The 27,051-nt window shown below is 37.7% G+C and overlaps 1 protein-coding gene across 3 annotated transcripts in view; it reads right to left on the bottom strand.

The window, feature by feature from the left end:
• Positions 1-27,051, bottom strand: part of STRBP (spermatid perinuclear RNA binding protein) — a 146,157-nt gene that overhangs the window by 66,265 nt on the left and 52,841 nt on the right. For all 3 annotated transcript variants that reach the window (XM_059410851.1, XM_059410849.1, XM_059410850.1), the window contains exons 2-3: positions 7,428-7,596; positions 3,568-3,788 (exon numbers count right to left, since the gene is read on the bottom strand). In XM_059410851.1, coding sequence (XP_059266834.1) covers positions 3,568-3,788; positions 7,428-7,430 — 224 coding nt within the window. In that variant the 5' untranslated portion in view covers positions 7,431-7,596. The remainder of the gene's footprint in view (positions 1-3,567; positions 3,789-7,427; positions 7,597-27,051) is intronic.

The following is a 27,051-nucleotide window of genomic DNA, read 5'->3' as shown; positions in this document are numbered from 1 at the left end:
TCCCTCCAGGATCACCCTCGAACAAATGCCTTCAAACTAGTTTCTGTTCAGGCTCTTACTACGTCTTACCTAGACTACGCTCAATAACCATAGCTTCACTGGCTTTAATGAGTAACTTCTGCCATTCTGATCCACTGTATACGACCATTACCAGAGTAACCTTCCAAAAGCAGTCCAAAGACGACACTCTGCCTGTACTTTCTTAGTGTCCCACTGAACACTCAGGCACTTAGCACACTGGGAGCCAACTGAGAAGACAACATGACTTTGTCATTCAAATTCTGGCACTGCCACTCAGTACTGTGACATTGGATAAATTACAAATTACCTGACTCTTTTGAGCTTACCTTCTCATTTGTGGGGAAAAAAAAAAAAGAAAGAAAGAAAAAGAAAAAAATGCCTTTTTTACAGAGTAGTCCTTAAGAACATCATGTAAGTAATGAACTTTAGTGCAGATGCTGGCATACATTAACAGCGCAATAAACAATGCTATTAATCCCTAAATGGTCCATAAGCTTTCTCACACCTAGAACTTTGCTGAGATTTATGTTTTCTTCCACTTTTAACTGCCTGCCAAAAGCCTTCCCGGACTCTGAGCCTACTGCAAATGCCACTTCCTTCATAAAGTTTTTTCTGATCCCCAGAACCAGCATATAAACTCTCCCTGCTCTACACTTTCACATTTTAGTCACAGGAATTTGAGGCGAATGTGCTAAGAAAATCGGATTTGGAGTCCCAACAGATGAAAATGAATCCTGGCCCACCACACATACTCATTCACTGACCTCAAGCAAGTTAAAGTTTGTTAATGATTCCAAGTCACTCTTTTCATATGCAAATTTGAAGCAACAGAAATTTCATAGGTAAGATGGGGGCAAAGGAGGGGAATGATAATAACCCATACCAGCAGGTTTGTTGTAACGTAATGTGAAAAACAGTTTGCTAGAGTAACTGGCACTCAGTAAGTGTTTAGCTATTATTAACTATCCATTACTACTTGCTTATTAAATTCTATGTCATAATTCAGATATACTTGATCCTACGCAGATGACAGCATGACAGAACTGAGAAAGGAACTCCTACTTCAGCCCTGAATTTAAATAATTAATTTAAATACAGGAGATACCATAAAGCAAACACCCAAATATAGGGAATTACTTAAAATTAAGAACAGAACCCTAATATTCCTAATAATATAAATAGTGGAAGGTTTCTCTGAGTCAGCTTGTAAAAAGGTAAAATAAAGAGAACACAGGTAAAAGCTGCCTAACAGTGCCTGGCAGCAGAAGGTGCTTAATAAATAGAACATAGCCCTCACCCATCTTGGTGCCTTCTTTTTTTTTTTTTTTTTTTTTTTTTTTTTTTTTTTTTTTTTTTTTTTTTTTTTAAAGATTTTATTTATTTATTTGACAGAGAGAAATCACAAGTAGGCAGGCAGAGAGGCAGGCAGAGAGAGAGGAAGGGAAGCAGGCCCCCTGCTGAGCAGAGAGCCCGATGTGGGACTCGATCCCAGGACCCTGAGACCATGACCTGAGCCGAAGGCAGCGGCTTAACCCACTGAGCCACCCAGGCGTCCCTCTTGGTGCCTTCTGTAGTACTTAGCATACATCAGGAGCTCAACCCGTGTCTATTACTAGAAAAGAGCTCTGTTCTCAGATGTGCCTGCCTCTGTTTTACACAAAATAAGGACCCAAACATTGTGCCCTCCTTGAGTTCTGACACATGGGAGGAATCAAGACAAGTGTTCAACCTAGAAATGTTCACAAAGACAGTCTAGAGCACCCACACACAGAGCTATATTTACAAGTCCAAATGAAAGTGTGGAGCACATTATTTTTTAAAAATCTTCAAAATACAGTGACCTGATCCAGTTAAGCAAAAGTCTGCTGGAGCACTTTTCAAAAGTCTGCGCAGCCTTGAAAAAACAAACAACAGAAATAGTACTGAGAGAGTCTAAATTCCAACAGTAAATGAAACTCCACTTAAAAATGGTAAATTTGGGGGGCACCTGGGTGGCTCAGTGGGTTAAAGCCTCTGCCTTCGGCTCAAGTCATGATCCCAGGGTCCTGGGAACGAGCCCCGCGTTGGGCTCTCTGCTCCGTGGGAAGCCTGCTTCCTCCCCTCTCTCTCTGCCTGCCTCTCTGCCTACTTGTGATTCCTCTCTCTCCGTCAAATAAATAAAATCTTTAAAAAAAAAAAAAAAGGTAAATTTTGGGTGGGAGGTCGGGGTACCAGGTGGTGGGTATTATAGAGGGCACGGATTGCATGGAGCACTGGGTGTGGTGCAAAAATAATGAATACTGTTATGCTGAAAATAAATAAAAAATAAATTTTTAAAAAATGGTAAATTTTATGTTATACACATTTTATCAAAAATTTTTAAGAAGTTTTTGAAAGGGCATAAACACATTCCATAGTACAAATTTAAATATGAAGTGCAAAACTATTTAATTTGCACAGGGACTGAGATATATAGAGCTAGATTACTGGATACTACTAATTAACATAAACCTCAAAATTTGACAGTATCTATTTTAAAGCCATCACATTCAAGAAAAACTGAATTACTGCCAAGAACCTCCAAGCTGACAAGGCTAGTACTATACACAATGTAGATATTACCTGTAAACAGCTAACAAATTCAAGGAATTATGTTCTTCAGCTGAAAACTGATACTGATTATCTTGCATGTAAAGATGAAAAAGTTACACTATATTTCACAGAAGAAAATCGATTTATCAAAACTTCCCCACTATTCTTTATTTATCACAATTTAAATTGTAAGCTGAAAAAAAAAATTCTATAACCTGTATCTTTGATATAGCCAAAGTAATGTTCTTAATCCTATAAATACAGTACAATTAAATAAGCTTCTTCTTTCTAAGTAAATCATATTTATTCCAATTATAGTGTCACTGCTCAAAACAGTAAGCTTACTACGTCATACAGAGTTTCTTGATCTAACTTCAGTTATCATGAAGCTTCATCTCACTCATCTCTTACTGTTGTTATAGCACTGAGAATACTCTGCCCTAACTGCTGAAGGTTCTGGCTCCTGTTAGTCCTTCATTCATTCCACAAATATCCAGTGAGCATTTACTACATGCCACACACTGTGTTGAATCCTGGGACTCAACAAGGTAGGTATGGTCAAAAACACATTTAGAACACATTTTCCTCTCCACCAAGATTTTTAAATACCTAAAAAAAAAAAAATGACATTTTATGATTTCCCCAAAGACCTATTTCTGAATTCAGAAGGCTGAACCAACACATGAAAAAAGTGACATTTCATAATCTCCAAAATGACAACTTCAAAGGGCTTGGTGCACTCTCAAAAGGCATCCTGAACAAGTCCATCTTCTTTTCCTGGTCTAATCATTGTTTCTTTCTTGACTTCCTTTCAAATGTAACTTGGAAAAATTCCACAAACATTTACTTCCTTGTTTACAGTCGTATAAATGAGAAAACCTAAAGAACACCATATACCAAACGAAACCCAGTGGGAGAGGACTCAGCTTTTCTGAGCACTGCAGTACAGCTCCACAAAGGTTAGGCCACACTCACTTGGAATAGGTGTCTACGGCCTCATCCTTCTTCACTTCTGTCTCACCCTCTGTTTTTGTGCCTTTATTTGTTTCATCGAGCCAATCTGACACATGTTTAAGAGCACATTCAACAGTAGACACCATATTCTGAACAGCTTCAAGTTCCTCTGGAGATGGATAGATTGTTGAATGTTTCACCATAACATGGCGATCATCATTGGCAAAAGATCTAATAGATCTCTGTCAAAAGAAAGAAAACAATTACTTCAATAAAAGTAATGTTACCTGAAAAGTATGATATACAAATATATTAAAATACATATATGTATTTCAGTCAAGTCATAGCATTGTCAAACCACTGCAGAAACAATTAATGTTGAGACAACAAAAAATTGCACAGAATAGAAAATAAATCATCATTCTACTGAACTCCACATTAGAAAATTAGCGATTTTTCATTCTTATTTTGCTAAGATTCACCCAGGTCACTTTCCGCATCATGTACATGCTACCTTTTAGCTGAATCTAGTATTTTGAATACCAATACATACAGACGATCTTTGAAAAAGGTCATCTGTATCACACATCGTCTTCAAGAAAAAGATACTTCCTAGCTTTGACAAAGTATCTAGGAACCATGATGGTGACTTGTGATAGCCAGTCACTCCTTTCCAAACTGCTAAAGAATTATGCAACTTGAAAAATTGAGATTTCATAATACAGTAATAATATAAAATACAAAGATATGTGTCAACACTATAGAAAAACTGTGGGTAACATCAGAACTCTATTTACTATTTGGCATTCACACCCTTGGTGCAAGGCCTTAATTTTTAAAACAGATTAGCAGAAAACATCCCAAACTCCAAAATGGGGAAAATACATACTACAAAAGAATCAACTCCCCAAAGTAATTTATGAATGTATTACGTTCTCAATCAAATCCTCTCAAGATAGCTTTACTTAATATTCAACAAAAATCATTTTAAAGCTCATTTGGAGAAAAAAAAAATCAATGAAAATATCAAGAAATATTCTACAAAGATGGATGAGTGGTACCATTATACTAAAACAAAATACCAAAAATTTAAAAAGCAGTAATTAAGGGCGCCTGGGTGGCTCAGTGGGTTAAGCCGCTGCCTTCGGCTCAGGTCATGATCTCAGAGTCCTGGATCGGGCTCTCTGCTCAGCAGAGAGCCTGCTTCCCTCTCTCTCTCTCTGCCTGCCTCTCCATCTACTTGTGATTTCTCTCTGTCAAATAAATAAATAAATCTTTAAAAAAAAAAAAAAAGCAGTAATTAAAATGACACGCTGGCCCAGAAATCAGTGGAGCAGATTAAAACCTAGAAATAGAATGAATTTCATGAAAATTTAATAGAGCAGATCCTTCACACTCATGAGTCACACTTCCAGAAACTTTTGAATATTTCCAAATTTACAAATACCATGAGGACACTTGTACCAGTACACCGCAAACTGAACGGGGATAAGTTGGTGAGTTTCCATAAAGCCCAAAGTATTCCACTTAAAGGATGGCTACAGTGTCTTTACTTAAATGAACTAATATGCCAGTAGATGGTAAATATTTTATTCTAAAGTCTACCACAAACTAAAATATTCTCAAGTCCTTATCAGTCCTGCCTCTTGTTTTATTTGAATATTAATGTTTAAAAATCACACTAGTTTGAACACTAGTTAATTAATACTACAGTATTACCGTCCCCTATAAAATGAAGCACACTATAGCTAAAAAGGTAAGTAAACCTTTGAAACCTTCAATTATTATAAGGACTCAAATCAATCACAGAGCTTTCCTTTTTTTCTAGATACAACCCATTTCTGTCTAGATTTCTGCCTTGCTCACAGTCCAACCAGTTTTCTAACTGGAATCTTTTGCCGCAAAGAAACCAACTTTTTAATCACTTCTTGAAATTACTCACATATCCCAAAATAAGTAACAAGAAAACAAAAAAGCCATATAACAAATTGGAGATGCAAGGTTGTTCTAGAGAAAAATTATTAAATTATTTGACTTCTCTTTAGAGAAGAAGAAATTTACTAATTTTTTAGTTCTGAATGGTGGAGAAAAAAACTGTTAACTTGGGATCGTCTCTGTCATTTAGTTTTATGGTGAGTTACTAATTTATTTAGTTAGCTAAATTACTCAGCCCTGCACACTGGCCTTCCCTTAACAAAATGACATACTGTGACATACCACAAAGCTTTGGTGTTTCTCTCACAAATAACACGCTGCCAATGTTAAATCCAAGAATATTAAATCCAAGACTCTACTGTTTGTGACAGGATAAGCACCATGAAACAATGGTCAAAGGAAGAATAAGCAGTACTACAAAAAAAAAAAAAAAAAGACCAAAAAAATGGGAGGGCGGTCTTATTTACCCCAACAAGTTCCAAATGGACTTAAAGATTTTTTTTTTTTAAGATTTTATTTATTTATTTGACAGAGAGATCACAAGTAGGCATAGAGGCAGGCAGAGAGAGGGGGGAAGCAGGCTCCCCACTGAGCAGAGGACAGATGCGGGGTTCAATTCCAGGACCCTGAGATCATGACCTTAGCCAAAGGCAGAGGCTTAACCCACTGAGCCACCCAGGCGCCCCTTAAAGATTTAAAAAATTAAATTAGAAATAATATGCAGAAACAGAAAGTTGTCATTCAGCCCTAAGTCTAAGGTGTAAAGCAATAGGAAAAACTGGAAAACACCTACCAACCAATTAAATTTTAAAAACACAAAATTATGTAAACACCAGGAAATCTAAACTAAATTTAAAATGAATAAACTAGGAAAGGAATTTTTATCAACTATAACAAATGACAGTAAAAAGCAATTAAACTGTAAGAAAATCAAGACTATAATAAATAAATTTGAAGAAATGGAAGTCACAGTATCCTTTCTTAAACCTCACCTAAAACGAAATGACAGAGAAAATCCCAAGTTAACTAACATTTCTCCCCACCATCCAGAATTAAAATATTTGGGGAATTTCTTCTCTAAGAGCAAGTCAACTAAATTATAATCCTTAGAACAAATTTTTTAAAAAATCAACACTTAAAGAAATACCATCAGACTTGCTAAACAACATATTTCAAACATACTGATGATTAATATTTTTGTGCTTTTTCTCCCACTTATAACATCTTTTTTAAGTCTTTTCACACTTATACTTAGGGAAAAAATTCACACAACATCCTCCAGAACCAAAATACTAGAAGAAAAAAAAATCAACACATTTTACCAGCTGAAACACTAGGCACCAGAGATTATGATCTCATCTAACATCTCATCTAATTTGAGTATGAACTTTCCACAAAAAAGCAAGATTTACTTGAGGTTAAGTTCAATGCCCCCCAATACTAAACACTTAACCCTGTTATTTTAAAAGCATGTGGAAAAGGTAACTTTTGAGTTCAATACTCGAACATTTCATAAAATTCTGTACCATCCGTATCACTCATTAAGGCATTAATTTCAGATTTTTTATGTCCATGGGAAAAAACTGAACTACAGGTAGAAGACTAGAGAAAAATTATACAATTTCAAGTTCAAGGTCACCTAAGCCATCCTTGTATCAGTTTGCTAATGTCAGTTTTATTAGAAAATATTATTTATGAGCCTTCCTTCCTTTGTATTTAATAATTTATGGCCTAAGGGCTCATGGGGCTTCATCTTGTGGTTTAAAGGGCTCATAATAAATCTGAACTCATTGGCTTTGCTTAAATAGTAGAGTGCCATCTTTATCTGATACACTAGAGCCAAAAATTAACACCATTGTCTTTCACTTGCCTTCACTATTAAATTTTCAATTTTAAACTACTGGAATCTTTTATAAATAAATGAAGGAAACACAAATAATACCTACCATGATTTTCTATAGCGTTTTAGCTTCTTTTTCCAATCCTTTCCCCACTTTCTTGTCGTCTTCACTAGACACTGTTTTGTGTAACAGTACCTCCTCATAAGCCTGAGTCCCCTGGCAACTCAGAGTCAATATGGCAAAGATGTTTGAAGACTTATTCTCTAGAATACACCTGCAAGAGAAAAAGAAAAACAACTTTTCAAAAATGATTATTTACAATTAGCTTCATATCTGAGTGTGGAGCCCATAAACATGTTATTGACTAAAAAGAAATAATCTTGGAGCACCTGAGTGGCTGAGTCACTTGCCTTTGGCTCAGGTTATGATCCCAGGACCCTGGGATGGAGCTTGGCGGGAAGCCTGCTTCTCCATCTCCCAAACCCTCTCCCTCTCCCCCCAACCCTCTCTTGCTATCTGTCAAATAAATTTTAAAAGTTAAAAAATTAAAAAAGAAATAATCTTTATAGAGGAAAATGACCTCATTTCAAACAAAATAAGCTACAGTATCTTTTGAAGGCCTGAGGCCAAGAGCCTAAGTGATATGGCCAAAAAAGTAACACTCCTGGTTGTCAAAATGTGGCAGCTGGCTGACTTGCATTCAATGAAATAAATAAATAGGCACAGATTCAGCAAAGAAGTATTACCTGAAAAAGTAATACTACTATCCATGGTAACAACACTGCAGTTAACCATAAGATTTTCTATTAGAAACTGGCATTATCCAGACCTATCCAAAGAGCAGATAATATACCTGAAAATACACCACCATTGACTGAGACCATGAAGCTTTTCCACTTGAAATTGCCAGCATATGCTGGCACAATGTTTCTTCCTTAATCATTTTTAGGCCTAAAATTTAGAATGCTTTTTTGGCTCTGTTCCCCTAACTCCTGAGAAACCCTGCCTCCTGACTTCAACCTGTAAGTGCTGTTATCACAAACTCCTGAATCTTCACTAGATCCTGACTTCATTACCCATGGATGACTCTCACCAAAACCCCACTGTGTATATCAGCTCAGAGGTCTATCACTATTCTATTACTCCTTTATTCCATCTTTATGAAGTTTTATTCCAGGTAGGATAAAAGGAAACTCTTCTGAGCACTGATGAAATCCTTATAAAATTATAAGCCAAGATGTTAAAAAAACAAACAAAAGTAGACAGCAACCATCCAATGAGAATACATGCTTAGCTGTGTGGCTATCAGAAGTTATTTACACACCACAGTATGTATAAACTCACAAAAAAAAAAATAGCTTCCTCAGGCGCCTGGGTGGTTAAGCAACTGCCGTCAGCTGAGGTCATGATCCTGGAGTCCCGGGATCGAGTCTTACATCAGGCTACTAGAGCTGCAGGGAGTGGGCTTCTCCCTCTGACCTTCTTCCCTTTCATACTCTCTCTCACTGTCTATCAAATAAATAAATAAAATCTTTAAAAAAAAAAAAAAAAGTAGCTTCCTCTTCATCTCAATATCTTTCCTTTAAATTTCCTTTAAATAAGGAAACCCCCTATACTTCTGTCTGTAAGTTTCCTAATACTATCAGCTGCTCTCTTAAAGAAAAAAATCCTTGGGGCGCCTGGGTGGCACAGTCAGTTAAGCATCTGGGTCTTGGTGTCCACCAAGGTCATGATCTCACAGTTGGAAAATAGAGAGCCACTAAGACTCTCTCCCTGTGCCCCTCGCCCTCCCTGCTCACATGCTCGCTCTCTCAAATAAATAAATCTAAAAAAAGTTGTTTAAGTCCTTTTTGAGTTTTTGAAACCAAGAAAGTTACATTTAAGGCTCCCCAATACTGCAATGAAAAAAGAGACCCACAAATGATACTCAGCTGTGACCTACATGCAAAACTATTCCTATCTGGTCATCAACTTCCCTGACTCTACAAAATCCACCTGAAATAAGCTGGCAAAACTTGATTAAAAAAAAAAAAAAACATGGAATTAAATTAATCAATCAGACTTACTTTATTATACATATCACACGAAGGTAGGGTGGGAACACAGACATGCTGCAATTCACAGGGTCTTTTCATACAACAAAGTCAAACAATCTAAAACATGATCCCATGGTAAGACACATCTCAAAGATCCTTTTGTATAAAGATCGTACTACACAAAGAAGTCTTCAGCATTTCCCATTCCCAACCCCACTTCACCATTCTAGGGGATTCAGCCATTCAATATTAGCTGTGAATACAGCAGCCAAAAAAGACTGCTATGTGTTCATTTGAGAACTGGCAGCAAAGTTCATGTGCTTCACTCTGTAAAAAGGTAAAGCCAAAAATTCAGCTGTATTAACAAAGTAAATTGAAGGCAGGAAAGAGGGGTGCCTGGGTAGCCCAATCAGTTAACTGCCTTTGGCTCAGGTTACGATCCCAGGATCCTGGGATCCAGCCCCATGTCATGCTCCTTGCTTGGTGGGGAGTCTGCTTCTCTCTCCCTGTCCCTGCTCCTCAAATAAAATAAATAAAATTTTAAAAAGAAATGAAAGGAAAAAGAAAAAAAGGGAAGAAGCTAAGAAAAAGTGGATGTAGTGGAGAAACTGTGGATCGCCAATACCAAAATACAGCATTCTTCAGTCATTTAGCACAGAGAGAACCACTCTACACATAAATCAAGCAGCTTTGGGAACTTCAGAGTATTATAGTATAGTGCAATAATCCATGATAAAAGCAGTGTATCTCAAGATCACATTATTTGTGCTATAAAAGCAACTTGAAAATCATCTGGCCCAACTTCATCCACCCTTCGATTTACAAATGAGCTAAAGAGATATTAAAGTCACACAACTAACCCAGGGACTCAGGCCTCTTGATCCAGAACCTAAGTTACAGCCCAATGCTTTTCCCCTACTATATCAACCTGAGTGACAAAAAAAAATTTTTTTAATTATATTTGGTGTACTGTAAGCAGATAGAAACTGCAACACATTTTTAGAGTTTATCTTAAAAAACAACAACAACAAAAACAGTAAAACCCATTAACAGTAGATAAAATTCTGGCCTTGAAATTAAAAAAAAAAACTCAACTTTGCCATTTAATAGCTATGTGACTTTAGAAAGTTTAAGACTCAGAGAATCATTTAATTTCTTCGGTTCTCAGTTTCTTTTATCTATGATATAAGGAAATGTTCCACTACTAATTAATAGCTAGTATTTATGTAACTCATATTCTGTACCAGGCACTGTTCTAAAAGCTTTTCGTACATTAACTCATTTAATCCTCACAATTTCAATTCCTACCTCCATTCAACACATAAGTAAACTAGAGCATAAAGAGGTAATACAACCTTATTAAAAACATAAGACAGAAGTAGGCAGTAAAGCCAAAATTGTGGTTTTAGAGCCAAACAGGCCTAGATTCAAGCACCAGCCTTGCCACTTCATTTCTCTGAGTCACAGCTTTTTCATCTGGGCAATGGGGTAAATAGTATCTACTTCAAACTAAATGCAAAATACCTGAAAGTTTCTGACAAAAAGTATACACTCAATAAATGACTTCAGAAGGGGGGGGAAAAACCTGAAATAGCAAACAATATGTTCACCTTTAAAAACAGAGCCTAGGGGCGCCTGGGTGGCTCCATGGGTTAAAGCCTCTGCCTTCAGCTCAAGTCATAATCCCAGGGTCCTGGGATCGAGCCCCACATCGGGCTCTCTGCTCAGAGGGGAGCCTGCTTCCTCCTCTCTCTCTCTGCCTGCCTCTCTGCCTACTTGTGATCTCTGTCAAATAAATTTTTTTTAAAAATCTTTAAAAAATCAGAGCCTAGGAAAATATTAGATGTACTCTACTTATTAATAAATAAGAGTAGCTTTATGCAACAGGTAGAATGTAGGCACATATGTGAATGTGTAGCACTTTTTCAATCAAGCACTGCTTTTTCAATTAATGACTTCTTTTTATCAGTTTTATGTTTACAGAAACAACTGAGTGGAAAGTAGAGAAAATCCTGTATACCCCTTTCTCCCTACTACAGGGTTTTCCCTACTATTAACATCTTACATCAGTGTGGTACATTGTTACAACTGATGAACAACCAATTATTAACTAAAGTCCACAGTTTACATTAGGGTTCTGTGTTGTACATTCTGTGAGTTTTGACAAATGTATAATGACACATATCCACCATTACAGAATTATATAGGACAGCTTCACTGCCCTAAAAATCCCATGCTCCACCTACTCAACCCTCCCTCTTCCAAATATCATATAGTTAAAACCATACAGTATAAAGTCTTTTCAGATTGGCCTTTTTCATTTAGCAATACGCATTTAAGATTACTCCATGACCATTCTTTTTATTGCTGAATAGTATTCCAATGTCTGGATGTACCAGTTTATTCATTCACCCACTTTAAGACATCTTGGTTGCTTTCTAGTTTTAGTAATTATGAATAAAACTGCCAAAAATATTCATGTGCAGGATTTTGTGTGGATATAAGTTTTCAAGCTATTTGGGTAAATACCAAGGAACACAATAATGGGATCATGCGGTAAGACAACGTTTAATTTAGCGTTGTAAGAAACTTCCAGGAGCGCCTGCGTGGCTCAGTAAGTTGGGTGTTTGCCTTCAGCTCAGGTTGTGGTCTTGGGGTCCTGGGATCAGACCCCTAGTTGGGATCCCTGCTCAATAGGCAGTCTGCTTCTCCCTCTCTGACCCTCCCCTACTCATGCTTGTCCCTTCTAACTCTTTCTCAAATAAATAAACAAAATCTGGAAGGAAGGAAGGACAGAAGAAGGAAAGAAACTTCCAGACTCCTTCATCCAGCATGGCTGTACCATTTTACATTCCCATCAGCAATAAATGAGGTCCCTGCTGTACCACATCCTCATCAGTATACGGTGTTGTCAAGATTTTGGATTGGAGCCATTCTAATAGCTATGTAGTAGTATCTTACTTTTGCTTAATTTGGAATCCCATGATAACATGATGTTGTGTATCTTTACATATACTCTTTTGTCATCTGTACATCATCTTTGGTGAGGTGTCCAGATCTTCTACCCATTTTTTGATGGGGTTGTCTGTTTTCTTGGTGTTTAGTTTTAAGACTTCTTATATATTCTGGTAGCAATCCTTTGTCAGATATGTGTTTTGCAAAGATTTTCTCCCTGTGACTTCTCTTTTCATCACCTTTACAGTTTCATTGAGCAGAAGTTTTTAATTGTATGAAGTCCAACTTATCAACATTTTCTTCCATGGGTCATCCTCTTAGTGGTGGTATCTTTGTTTTAACTGACCTTTAAAGGTGAGACTACCAGCCCACAAAGCTAGGTTTTTATAGGTATGAATATTAGACCCTTTTCCTACAAGCAAACCTCAAAACTGAAGAATGACTATGCTCTCTATATTTATACTATAAAACTAAGTCAAATATTTAGGCATTTTTCTGAAAAGCAATTAAGAGAAAACACTAAATATTAAGGCAAATAATTATTACAATACACTTACTTTCTTAAGAAATTCCAAGTAATGTCTTGCAAACACTATGATATAAAGAATCCAGGAAATTACTTACTACTCTCAAAATAGTAGTAGAGTAGAAAACTTTATTTTTTGTTAATACTAATATATGTAACCTCTCCAAAGAGGCTATTTTTTGTTAATACTAATATATGTAACCTCTCCAAAGAGGCTATGTATAAATAAAATATCTGGGTTCTACTTCTTCATTATAAAACATTCACATGTCCACTATATTAAAGATGGGCAAGATAAAATTAGAAAAAGACCTCACTGATACTCCAAGAATATTACTTTAAGATAAATTATATGAGATTTACGACCAAATACACACTAATTAATTGTCTATTGTGTACCTGGCACTATGGTTGGTAGTACAGGGAATACAAACAGGGGATAAATAAACACAAAGGATAAATACTCCTTCCCAAAAACCATTCAAATAAACTGTCTCTACATGGTGTCATTGAGTTTATGTATAATATTCACATGAGAAGAACATAGAATTTCAGTATTTTCCTCTGGAAATTTCCTAAGGCACACAGGGGAAAGCTAAACTGAAAAACCTATAAATCACATACACCTACTCCAAAAATCTAGCTATTCATCCCTACCCCAAACACCCAGAAGAAGGAAAAGTTCAATCCCACCATATCATTTGAAGCCTTGCAATACTGCAAATCAGGTCAAAAGGCCCTTTATCAATTAACAGTTAAACAAGAGTGATATACCCATGGCTATAATCCTAACATAGAATGGGCTGTTGGAGCCAGCTAAAGTTGAACCAGAACACTTTCTGAATGCATACTGACTGTCCCTGAGCAAGATGGAAAAGATATTAGCAAGTAACCCATCGAAGGAAATTGTCATAGGAAAATGTATTTCCTCACTAAAATAAACAGACACCAGTCCTTCCTAGTCCTTGACAGAATAGTTACATGATAAAACTGTACCACCCTGTTAGATGGCCCATTTGGTTAAAGAACCAATAATTCAATTCATTTCAACAAGTCCTTACTGAGCACCTCTAATATCCAGCCACTATGATGCATCAGTGAGCGAGACAGACAAAAATCCCCGCCTTTGTTGTTTAAGAACAGAGAGGGAAAAACAATGAAGCCATAAATGCAAAAGTAAGTAAACAGTATGTTAGAAGGTGTGAAGTGGTATGGAAAAGAAAGAGAAGAGGGGCAGTCAAAGTACAGCTGAGGCAGTATTCGGAGAGGAATGCAATTTTACACAGATGGTCAGCCCTTACTGAGAAGATGACACCCAAGCAAAGAACTGATGAGGTAGGGGAGTTAACCACGCAGGTATCTGCAGAATGAGCATTCCTTTACGAAGTGGACGAACAAGGAGGCCACTGTGGCTGGATAGCAAGAGAAGGGTGAGGAGGAGAAGAAGAAAAGGATAGCAAGGGGGCACCTGGGTGGCTCGGTCAGTTGGGCACATGCCTTCAGCTAGGGTCATGAACCTGGCGTGCTGGGATCAAGTCCCACATCAGGCTCCCTGCTCAGCGGAAAGACTGCTTCTCTTTCCCCCTCTCTGCTACCCTCCCTCCCCGATCCCGCCGGTTTGTGTGCCCATGCTCTTTCTTTCTCTCTCAAATAAATAAATAAAAATCTTTTTAAAAAAAGAAAAGAAAAAGGAAGGAAGGAAGGAAGGAAAGAAAGAAAGAAAGAAACAAAGAAACAAAGAAAGAAAGAGAGAGGAAAGGGCAGCAAAGACAGAAGGGTGATAGTGAAGGGCCAGATTACTAAGGGCAGAGGTGAGCAAATTTTTTCTCTAAAGCACTAGGTATTAAATAGCTTTTCAAGCCATGAGGTCATAACTACTCTACTCTGCCTTTATTGTACAAATGGAGCCATAGACAAGATGTGAACAAATGGGAGTGGATATATCCCAATAAAACTTTATTTAGAGGCACAGAAATCTTGATTTCATATAATGTTCATATCCCAAAATATCAATTTTTTAATTTTTTTAACCATTTTAAAACATAAAAACCATTCTTAGCTGGCAGGTCATACAAAAACAGGCAGTGGGCCATATTTGGTTCATGGACCAAAGTTTGTCAATTCTTAATACTGGGAGACTTTCCAGTCACTTTAAACACTGTGGCTTTCACTCTGAGTGAGATGGAGAGAGCCCTTGAAGGGTTTTAAGCAGAGAAGTGATAATATCAGACTCATATTTCTAAAAGGTCACTATGATTGCCATGTTGGAATATATAACAGAGAAGCCAAGAGTGGAAGGAAGGAGACCACTGGGAGGTTTAGTGATCAGATTATGTATATTTTCTGAAAGGAAAGAGGACCGGACTTTCCAGCAAAATGGATGTGTGAGTATGAGTGAGCTGAAAGCATGAGTAACTTCAAGGTTTTTGGCTTGAGCAGATGAGTTAGGAAAGGTCAAAGGAGAGCAGGTTTGGGGGATTAAGATTAGGAATTCACCTCTGTACATGCTGAATTCCAGATACTGATGTCTTAAGTAGGCAACTGGATATGAACCTATAGTTTAGAAGAGAGGTCTGGATTAGGATATACAGTTGGTATTTTTGGGCATCAAGCTAGCATATAAAGCCACAAGATCACCAAAGGAGTAGGTAAGTACACTAATGAATGGAAGAAAGCAGAAGAGGCACAACTACAGTCAGAGAAGGGATGGCCTAAGACTGTGCTGTTCTGAAAGCCAAGTATAGAAAACTTATAAATAAGGCAAGCTCCTTGAATTAAAAACAAGAAAAGGGACATAGCATGAGAATGGAAATCCTGAGTTTTGATCCTCGCTTTACTGGTATACCAAAGATGTTTCCAAATCAAAGATACCTATATTTTGAAATCTTATACACTACAATGTCTAGCTTTGCCGTGTTTTACTATATTTTTAATAGATTTTCTTTATTTATTTTGACAGAGAGAAAATGAGAGCACAAATGCAGAGGGGCAGAGGCAGAGGGAGAAGCAAGCTGGGGAGGGACAGAGGCAGAAGGAGAACCAGGCTCCCGGTTAATCAAGGAGCCCCATGAGGGACTCCATCCCAGGACACTGACCTGAGCCAAAAGCAGACACTTAACCAACTGAGCCACCTAGGTACCCCATGTTTTACCATTTAGAGGAACTTCACCCTAGCCTACACTATTCTCTCCCCACTCCAGCCCTTCTTTGGGGGAAACTTAACCTTGAGAATGTCAAGTTCCCCTTCAAAAACTTCAATGACTAATCATTACATATTCAACCAGCGTTCCATTCATCCACTCTGTGTGGCACCAAGGTCCTCCATAATACAACACTAATGTAATCCTTTCCCTGTCCTTCCTCTCATCACTGTAGTTCCAGCCAAAACAAGTATAATGACTCCTCCCCAGAACATCTTGCAATGCACTACTACTAAGTTTTATTTATAATTTTTTAAACTTTAGGGCGCCTGGACTTTAGCCACTGGGTGGCTCAGTGGGTTAAGCCTCTGCCTTCAGCTCAGGTCATGATCTCAGGGTCCTGGGACCAAGGCCCGCATTGGGCTCTCTGTTAAGCTGGGAGCCTGCTTCCCCCTCTTTCCCTGCCTGCCTCTCTGCCTATTTGTGATCTGTCAAATAAATCTTTTAAAAAAAATTTTTTTAACTTACTTATATAGAGAGAGTGAGTGTGTGTGTGTGTGTGTGCGCGCGCGTGCGTGTGCATGCGCACGTCCAAACAGGGGGAAGGGCAGAGGGAGAAGGAAAAGCAGGCTCCCCACTGAGCAGGGAGCCTGATGTGGGGCTTGATCCCAGGACCCCAGGATCATGACCTGAGCCAAAGGCAGACACTTAACCAATTGAGCCACCCAGGTGCCCCTACTGCTAAGCTTTTAAAATTAAACCTTTCCCTTACTTGGACTATAACCTCTACTCTACCGTGATCTGTCATTATTCTATCCTTTAACCGTCCATCTCAAGTCTACCTCTCCATGAAGCTTTACCTAGTACTTGAGATTGATATAATTTCCTTCTTTAAGACATCCAGCATTTTTTCAACTTCCTTTCAGTTATTTTTATCATAAGCTCCTTACTGAAGTAACTTACTCTACCTCCACAGCACCGCCTACAATGACCTACACTCAGGGAGGCTCAATAAAATTCTGAATTCAATCCTTAGAGAGCACCTAATTGAAGAATTCAAGAAGGTTCCATCTGAAAGGTCACCAGCTCTTCCCATATATTTCCATGGCAGTCATCAATACAGTGACTTACAGGGAATTTCTGACTCTTCCTCCATAAACAGAAATTCCATTATTTATTTGACTTATTTCACCCATCTTGGATTAATCCCTCAAACCCTCTCCCATTCTTTCAGGACTTTACCACTTAACTCACTCAAACACACTCACTTTCTACTCCTAGCCTAATTCTTAGCAATTTCAGTAACATCAGAGATGATTCTTTTAAAATTCTGGGCTTTCCATTCCTTATATTCCTTTCCTCCGATGTTCTCATCTTCTTTCCTACTTTAGGCACCCACTCCCCACCAAGGCTCCTAATCCCCCGGTCCAACACACCTTTCACAATCCCCCACCCTTTTCACACCCTCACTCTGTCCTTACCTGACTGAAATTATACAATCCATCATCTGTCACTCATTTACACCAGCAACTCCCTCTGTTAACCCCTCCTGGCAAAATTCCACACCTGCTTAAATCCAACCTTCGCTATGCCACACCAATAACCCTGGACAGCTGGATGTGACTAAGAAGAGAAAAAAAAAAAATCACATAACTATGCTTATTGGTCTTTTTTCTAAATTCATGATCTATCCTCAAAAGGTCCAACAATCAATAGTTCTCAAACAGTACTGCAACCCTGGAAGATTTGAAAATGTGAGGCAGAGTTTCTTGGATGTCATAATGACTAGTGAGTAATCCTAGTATTTGGTATCCCAGGATGCTAAACATCCTTCAATGTCCAAGAAGCTCCATTGGTGGGGAGGCGGTTGGGGGTGGTGGTGGATAGAAATTCAGGGGCACCCGGGTAGCTCTGTGGGTTAAGCACCTCACTTCAGCTCAGGTCATGATCTCAGGGTCCTTGGATCAAGCCCCGTGTCAGCCCCATGTCAGCTCTTGCCAGGCTCCCCACTCAGTGGGGAGTCTGCTTGTCCCTTTCCCTCTGTCCTTCCTGTGCTCATGCACATGAGCTCTCTATCTCTCTCAAAGTCTTTTAAAAAGAGAGAGAGAGAAAGAAGAAAGCATTCACCTTGGTTTTTTTTTAATTTTTTATTTTTTATAAACATGTATTTTTATCCCCAGGGGTACAGGTCTGTGAATCAGCACTCACCAAAGCACATACCCTCCCCAATGTCCATAACCCCACCCCCCCTTCTCCCAACCCCCCTCCCCCCAGCAACCCTCAGTTTGTTTTGTAAGATTAAGAGTCCCTTATGGTTTGTCTCCCTCCCCATCCCATAGCAGCAATGTCCACAATAGCCAAACTATGGAAAGAACCTAGATGTCCATCAACAGATGAATGGATCAAGAAGATGTGGTATATATACACAATGGAATACTATGCAGCCATCAAAAGAAATGAAATCTTGCCATTTGCGACAACATAGATGGAACTAGAGCGTATCATGCTTAGGGAAATAAGTCAAGCAGAGAAAGACAACTATCATATGATCTCCCTGATATGAGGAAGTGGTGATGCAACATGGGGGCTTAAGTGGGTAGGAGAAAGCATTCACCTTCTTAACGATTATTTTACACCTTGTCTTTTTTCAAACATCTATGCCTCCATCCCATAGTCTCACAATTGACTGCTCATCCTGATTTCTATTTCATCAAAATACCAACCCTCTGCATCTTTTCCCACATATTCTTCCTCCTTTTCACTATGAATGAATTGTTCCTATTCCTATTTGTGGACAGCACTGAACTCAAACCCTACTAAATCCCATCCCCTTTTGCCTACTCAAGAATACGACTCCAGTAATCACTCCCTTTGCACGCTCTCTCTCTCTTGCATAACTTTCCTTAACCTCTAGCTCTCCATCCCTAATTCTCTGCCCCTTTTAGAGCATAACTCTTTGAGTTTACATTTTTGGTTTCCATTTCCTCTCCTCCCATTTTCTTAAATTCACCCCCATCAGCCTCTCACCCCAATGCTCTACTGGAACAGCTCTTGTCAAGGTCTCCTATGACTCCCATGATGTTTAAATACTATGAACAATTCTCAGTCCTCACCTTAGTTGACCTCTCTCACTAACAGGTGACACAGTTGACTGCTCCCTACTTGAAACATTTTACTTCCCTTGGCATCCATCCAGAACTCCACTCTTAGTTCTATTCCTACTTCATAAATTACTCTGCTGGCTCCTTTCTTTCTTATCTTCAGAGCCTTTAAATGCAGGAATGCCTCGGACTCAGCCCTCACGCTGAATCCCTTCACCATTGTATATGTACTCACTTGACAATCTCACTCAGGCTTGAGGCTTTAAATACCATCTATACACCAAGGACCACCAAATTTGTATCACCTTGAATTCCAGATTCACACTCAAATACATAATCAAGGATATTTAATAAACATCTTAAAATGTGTCCCACCCCCCCACACAAAACTTTGCTCCTTCCAATTCTCTCACTCAAGAAAAGGCAACTACTCCTTTCCTCCAATAGCTTATGACAGAAAGTCATCCTTGACAGCTCTCTTCCAATCATAACCCACATCTACTCCATCACCAAATCTTTCACTTTTACCCTCTTCTCTTTACCTGGCACAACAGCATCCAGAGTGTTCTTTTTAAAATTTAAATTAGGTTGTGTTATTCTTTTTTTTAATTCTGTTAACATATAGTGTAATATCAGTTTCAGGAGTAGAATTTAGTGATTCATCACTTACATACAACAACCAACGCTCATGACAAGTGCCCTCCTTAATGCCCATCACCCACTTAGCCCATTCCCCACCAAACTCCCCTCTAGCAACCCTCAGTTTGTCCTCTGTAGTTTTAAGAGTCTTTTAGGGTTTGCCTCCCTCTCTCTTTTTTTCCCCTTTCTCTTATGTTCATCTCTTTTGTTTCTTAAATTCCACATAGGAATGAAATCCTATGGTATTTGTCTTCCTCTTACTGACTTATCTCACTTAGCATAATACAGTCACGCTCCATTCACATCATTGCAAATGGCAAGATTCCATTCTTTTTGACGGCTGAGTAATACTTCTGTGTGTTTGTGTACCACATCTTCTTTTCCATTCATCAGTCGATGGACATTTGATGATGAACTCTTTCCATAATTTGGCTATTGTTGAGAGGTCATGTCAATTCTTTGCTCAAACCCCTCCAATGGCTTCTGGTCTCCTAGTAAACACCTCATATAATGGCCTATAAATCAACCTGATTGCCCCTAACTCACATCTTCCCCTCCTTGAAGACTTTACATTTGCTATTTATTGTCACAGATACCCAAAAACCTCCTTCCCCTACTTTTTCAGGCTGTCTTCTCATGAGCCTATCCTTGATCATCTCATATAAACTAGCAAGCCCTGCTCCAGCACATCTCTGACTGGTTTACATCTCCATAGGATTTACCACTGGCATGTTATCTTTGTGTAGTCTTTGTTTTGCACAGCTAGAACAGTGTTTGGCACAAAAGAGAAATTCAAATGAATTTCTCAAAATATTTTCTCATAAAGCATTACATTCAATGTTTACAGCCCCCTGAAAAGTAGTAAACAATGGAATAAATGGTATACATTTTATAATCTTTTAAAATATGAAAGTACAAATACACAAAAATGTTAAATGATCTGTCTATGATCACACATCAGCAGAGCCATCCTTAGAACTAGGGTTGGGTCTCTAGCATCTTTTCCAATTCACATCACTGTGCCCATGAGTAAATCAAAGACCAGGTGTGTATGTAATTTTACACAGTGATCTCTAACAGCTCAACGTGAAATCTAGTCCTTTATATCACAATCAAACATGAAGTAACACCTGAACTGTACATGCCTCAGTAGTTATTTTCTTTTCACTAAAAGGCTCTGATAGAGGGCATCAGACTATCTTTGAATTTACAGATCTTGTGACAATTTCAGTCAAAAGGAAAAAAGCAGGAATGAATGTGCCAAGAAACAGTTAAGTATTCAAGTATTCTCTGTCTTCCTGTGCCCACTGCAGCACACTTAACACTGGAGGGTAAACCAGCACCTTGGTAAACAAGCTTCAAAGGGTGTCTCTGGTTCTCAAAAGACTTTTTGTTGCCATTCTACAGAACAGAGCATGGCAAAGAAACTGTATCTGGAGAGAATGGACATGATAATTTTTCTTAATTAGCTGTTTGCAAAACAACCTCAGAACCTGCAATCTAGTTATAAACAAGCAATAATGTTAAAAATCATGAATTTTAAAACAAACAGAAGTTACTCTTCACCTTGGCAAAACAAATAACTGGTTTTGACTCTAAAAATGCATAAATTCACTAAGTATTATGTTGATACAGAAAAATTTTTCATATATAATACTAAATATTAAGAGTCAGATTAGATCCTTCAGTAATAAAATAATTTAATTTCCAGACTCTTGCCAACACTCATTCTCCTGTTTCTGGCATCCTCTGCCACAGTTGGAAACTGTGTATCTAGGTCAGAAAAGACAAGTAGCTTTTCAGAACAGCTCAATATCTTTGGCACAAGTGTTGATATTATAATTCAATCCTTTCACAAATTCCTTTAAAAATACACTATGATGTAAATCACAAGATTAGTACTTCACAGACAGCACAGTAGTCTAATATTTAAGAAAAGCCACTGGGGGGGAGGGGAACACATGCTAGATTTACAAAACTGATACAGGTCATGCGTTTGAGCTCCACTTTGGGGATACAGATTACTAAAAAATAAATAAGAAAACTTTTAAAAAAATTGATAGAGGTAATGGACTAAAGTATACAAGGCAGCCAATACAATGTAATTTGTGTTAAGAACAAAGCGTTCAGGGTCAGAAGATCTGCCTTCTAATTCCAGCCCTACTACAAATGAACTAGCCAATTTTGAACAAATCTCAACCTCTCTGAGGCTCAATTCTTTTGTTTATAAAGTAAAAGGGTTAGACTATATCCAGATCACTTTTTAGGTACTATGTTTATTTTGTTTATTTTTTATTTTTAAAGATTTATTTATTTGACAGAGAGAGAGGGAACACAAGCAGGTGGAGTGGGAGAGGGAGAAGCAGGCTTCCTGCCTGGCAGGAAGCCTGATGCCTCTGATGCGGGGCCTCAATCCCAGGACTCTAGGATCATGACCTGATTCAGCAAAAGGCAGAAGCCTAACAACTGAGCCACCAAGGCGCCCTTGGTACTATGTTTAAACATGATTCTGTAATAAATCAGAAATCTACAAGTACATTTTATAGGAGACATATTAAACTTAAACCTTGAAATTATATGTTTTTAAATGTAATATAAATACTGTAGATAAAACTAAAAACTCGATACCTTGGAAAATTTGAATACAGAATAATGACATTATAGAATTATCTCAAGAGGGTGAGAACGATATTGTGTGAGTTTCTCTTGGTGGGGATGTTGATATCTAATTTGAGAGATACACAGTATTTACAGATGATACTATTTGAAAATCCGAGATTTCCTTTAAAATAATGTAGTTGGGGGGGGGGGGGTTATAGGATAGTGAAATAAGAATGGATTTATGTTGATAATTATTGCAAACTCATAGGGGTTCTCCATGGTTCACAGGCGCTCTCTCTACTTGTATATGTTTAAATATTTCCATAAGAAGGTTTAATCAGGAACAAATTTACCAAGAATCTAAACAGACAATTTTCAATTTACCTGTAGAAAAATGAGATTTTCATGTCATATTTCCTTCAGCACAACATGTGGGCTTTAGGGAATCCATTATACTAACTGCACAAAACCAAAACTATAAAACTATCTTAGGGAGCAATTTAGTAATAACTAATAAGCAAAGGTGTGGATATCCTACAGCAACAATACTATTTCTGGTTATATTATGTATAGAAACTCCAACAAAAACACAGTAAGATAGGTTAAAATCAATGTTCACAGCAGCACTTTTTTATAATCACAAAACACTGGAAACCTAAATGTCCATCAACAAGAGAATGAAGTTATAAATTGTACAGTTAATGAATTACAGTGATACCTTTCATCATTTCTAAACCCACAAAAATGTTGGGTGGCAAAGCTAGTTGTAGAATAATGCATATAAAGTGATTCCTTTTATACAGAGCTTGAAAATGCGTAAGATAATGTTATATATAATTTATAGATAAATTTTTAGTGTAAAAATCATTCGAGGTAATGACACAAAATTCAGGAGTGGTTATCACGGGGAAAAAAAGGAATAGAACAGCATCAAGGAGGGATACACACATGGTACATATGTGAGTACTACTTCCTAAGAAAAAGCAAATTTGGCAAAATGCTAGCTTGTGAAAATGTTGTGTGTGGGGAGTACATATTATTATATTCTATTTTGCCTATATGCCCAAAACAATTCAAAATTTCCAAGTGTTTTTAAAATTATACCCACATCTATAAAATATTCAGAAAGAAAAAGGAAACTTGTTTTTTTTTTTTTTTTTTTTTTTAGATTTTACTTATTTATTTGACAGAGAGAGATGGCAAGAGAGAGAAACACAAGCAGCAGGGAGCTGGGGAAGGAGAAGCAGGCTCCCCCCCTGAGCAGGGAGCCTGATGCAGGGCTCAATTCCAGGACACTGCAATCATGGCCTGAGCCAAAGGCAGAAGCGCTTAACAGCTCAGCCACCCTTAACAGCTCAGCCACCCAGGTGCCCCAAACCTTGGTCCTCTTAGTCAGAAAATTATTTTAGTTCTTAAGCTAATTCTTGGGGATTACCAAATTTTTCTATTTAAACTAAATACTGATGTTGGATAGAAGATACAAGAAAGTTCCCCCATCAAAGAAGACTAAAAGTTTGTGTGTGTGTGTGTGTGTCTCTCTCTTTAATGGAATGAGATATATTCCTACATAGATTTATCCAGGTGAATAACCAAAGACTTTCAAAGTATTACAGAATATAGGCTAGAGTCACTGTCACTGTTTGAAGATCCCAAAACAATACAGGGGGTAAAAATGCTTAGAGACACTCTAATTCTAAATAAAGATCAAGTAGTACTTTCGTTAGGGCAAAACTATGGAAAGCCTAAAATGTTTCCCAAGTCTCCATAACCTGGCAGAACTCAACTACCAAGTTCTGTCTCCTCTGAAGATTTTGTCAGGATTTGATTGCAGGCTTTGTTATGTATGTTATGTAGTAGACTAGGCTTTACTCTAGGAAAAGTCAGAAAATCTTTTCTTACAGAGACATGCAGTGAATTAACACTGGAGGCCTGCAAACCTACAGTCCTGGTGGCAGTATTGAACTCTGACACTGCAGAATGAAAATAAGTGGGTGTGGTTGTGTTTTAATAAAATTTTATTGACAGAGTTTACCAATCCTTGCTTTACCTCATAGTCTTTCTATGCCTGGGCCAGAGCTCCAATATCCCACAGCTATACAACCTCTAGCATCTCTGTTCCATTCCCAACTCTGGAGCAGCCACTCTGATAAACCTTCCAGCCTTTCTCCCCTATAGACAGCTCTACCCTTCACCAATAATTCATGAGGAATCCACACAGAAACATTTGGGAACCCCTTTCTTAGTGCTTCCTCTTCTCGGGTGTCCTGCCCTGAAGATTCTAGCCATTTTAGCTGCCCTAAATTCTGACTCAATACAGTTAGGCCACCATGCTCTACTTAGATTCCAGCTCAGGAAATTGTTCTCGGGCAGAAAACAGGGGTAATCCCGAGGCTCATTTCATGAATTTCAAGATCACAGGCCTATCATCCAAAGCCTGTAAGATCTGCCTCATATATTTTGTCCAGTTTCATGTTTTTTAACAGCAGAAAGGCTAGTCCAGAACCAGTTACTCCATCATAGTCAGAAGCAGAAGTTGTAGTCAATAAACATTCTAGTTTCTACTATATATCAAGACCTCTGCTGGGGCATAGCTAAATCTGAAGCAATGGTATAATCCAAAGGGGATCAGGGTGAGCATAACTAACTATTTCCTCATTCACTCATCCACCCATCCAACAAATACGAAGTATCTTAATGTACCAGGAACATGCTGACTTTATGTCTTCAAACCTCAGTATTACCAGTCTAAAGTAGGACTATAAGTTGCCCTGTCAATCACCCACGTTTTAGGTAAGGATTAAAGGGGAGGAAATGCATATAAAAGCACTTGATAAAGCCCTACACAAATTCTTGTTATTTATGTGATGGCAACAATGATACCCTTATTAATGAAACATAAGAAGTTCTCTCTGTACACTTTCCCAACAGCAGAAACACGTACAAGGATGGCTCTGGAAGAGCAGGGTATGCGTGTGTGCACATGTATGTGCACTCATGCTCGGAGGAGAGGAGATTTCTGAATTCAAATCTGCCAGAGAACAAAGTATGTAATATATAGAAGTGACAGGAGATAGGGGTTCCTGTCATATAAATATGCGTGTGACAAGCTGCATGAATAGCAGAACAGCCTTTAATTGAAGTCCTTTTTAGAAACTTAAGACCAAAGTAGAGAAAAATAACTTCCGAAAATGTTTTATTGCAGAATGCCCTAATACAAATTTCTTTAAGCTTTATTCCAACTATTTTAAAATTCAAGAATAAAAATAACTTCTAATATAAATAATATATCCATGTAACATCCTTTTAATGTTCATCTAAATGAATCAGGAAGATCATATTCATTTTCTCACCAACAGTCATTATTAAAAAAATATTTTTGAACCATATGTCCAGAGAAAGGGTAAATCATTCAAGAGACATACAGGATGGTAAGAAGTTAGGGGAAAAAAATCATGACAGCAGACCAGTGACCTCCACTCAGGATTAAAGCACAAATGTGAAACCAGTTTTTAACAAGGGTTTATTTTCTACTGGGGGTTAGGGATGAGCAATGAGTGTTATTCACATCTTAAGCTACATTGCACCTTCTCTATTGTCCTACCACTGCAATCTCAGGCCTTGAAATAAATGTCATGTGCACTGTTAACAGATACTGGCACATAAAATAAGAAAAAGAAAAACAATTCCTTCAAGATACAGAAGTGTTGGCTATAAAATAAATTCAAGTGTATTAAAATCACTAACTTTTGGTCATCAAAAACACCCTAAAAAACATGGAAAGTCACAAACTGAAAAGACTTTGGGAATATATACATCCAACAAAAGTACCAAAACTATATAAAGATGACTTAAAATCCAAAAGAAAAGCACAAACAACCCAAGTGGAAGGATAAAAAAATAATAATAAAACCAGAACAAAGGTCACAAACATCTCACAGGAAAAAAAAAAAAAACAAAAAACACAAGACCAGTAAAAATGTAATACCATTTATACCCATTCAAGTAACACAAATTTAGTATGACAATTCCAAGCGTTAGAAAGGGTATGTCCACAGGGTCTTTTATAGATTGATAGTGGGAAAACATGTCTGTCATAATTTTCACAAATTGAATAATCCCACTCTCTATTACCCAGGGGTTTTACTCCTAGGTATGTATGAAGAGAAACTTACTTGTACGAAAGATCATTATTAAAATGATCATAGCAAAATTGTTCACAGTAGCAAAAACCTAGAAAACATGGAAAATGCCCATACACAGGAGAATGAATGAACAAACTATGTTACTTTAATATAATGGATTATTACTCAGCAAAGTGAAGGAACTACAATGACATGAAGCAAAATGAATAAATCTTAGCAATACAATATTAAACAAAAATACTAAGTCCCAAATGACTACATATAGAATGCCTTTTTTGTAAAATTAAAGCCAAAACAAAAAGATACATTTTCTAAGAATCCCTAAAGATGTGATGAAACTATATGAAACCAGAAAACTAGAGAATAAAAACACAGAATTCAGATTGTAGATTGTGGGGGGAGGGGAGAGGCATAAGGGTGAGAGAACCTAAAAAAAAAAAGTCAGACGCAGATTATTAAGGACTATCCTTTTGCTCTGGTGGTGGGTTCACAGGGCCTTCTTAATTTCTTAAAAAGACAGTAATCCTGGGAGGCTCAGTCGGTTGAGTGTCCCACCCTTGATTTTGGTTCATTATGATCTCAGGGTCCT

Source organism: Mustela nigripes, chromosome 9, assembly GCF_022355385.1.
Source record: "Mustela nigripes isolate SB6536 chromosome 9, MUSNIG.SB6536, whole genome shotgun sequence".
NCBI classification, from domain to species: Eukaryota; Metazoa; Chordata; class Mammalia; order Carnivora; family Mustelidae; genus Mustela; species Mustela nigripes.
This window is presented reverse-complemented; position numbering and strand designations above follow the sequence as displayed.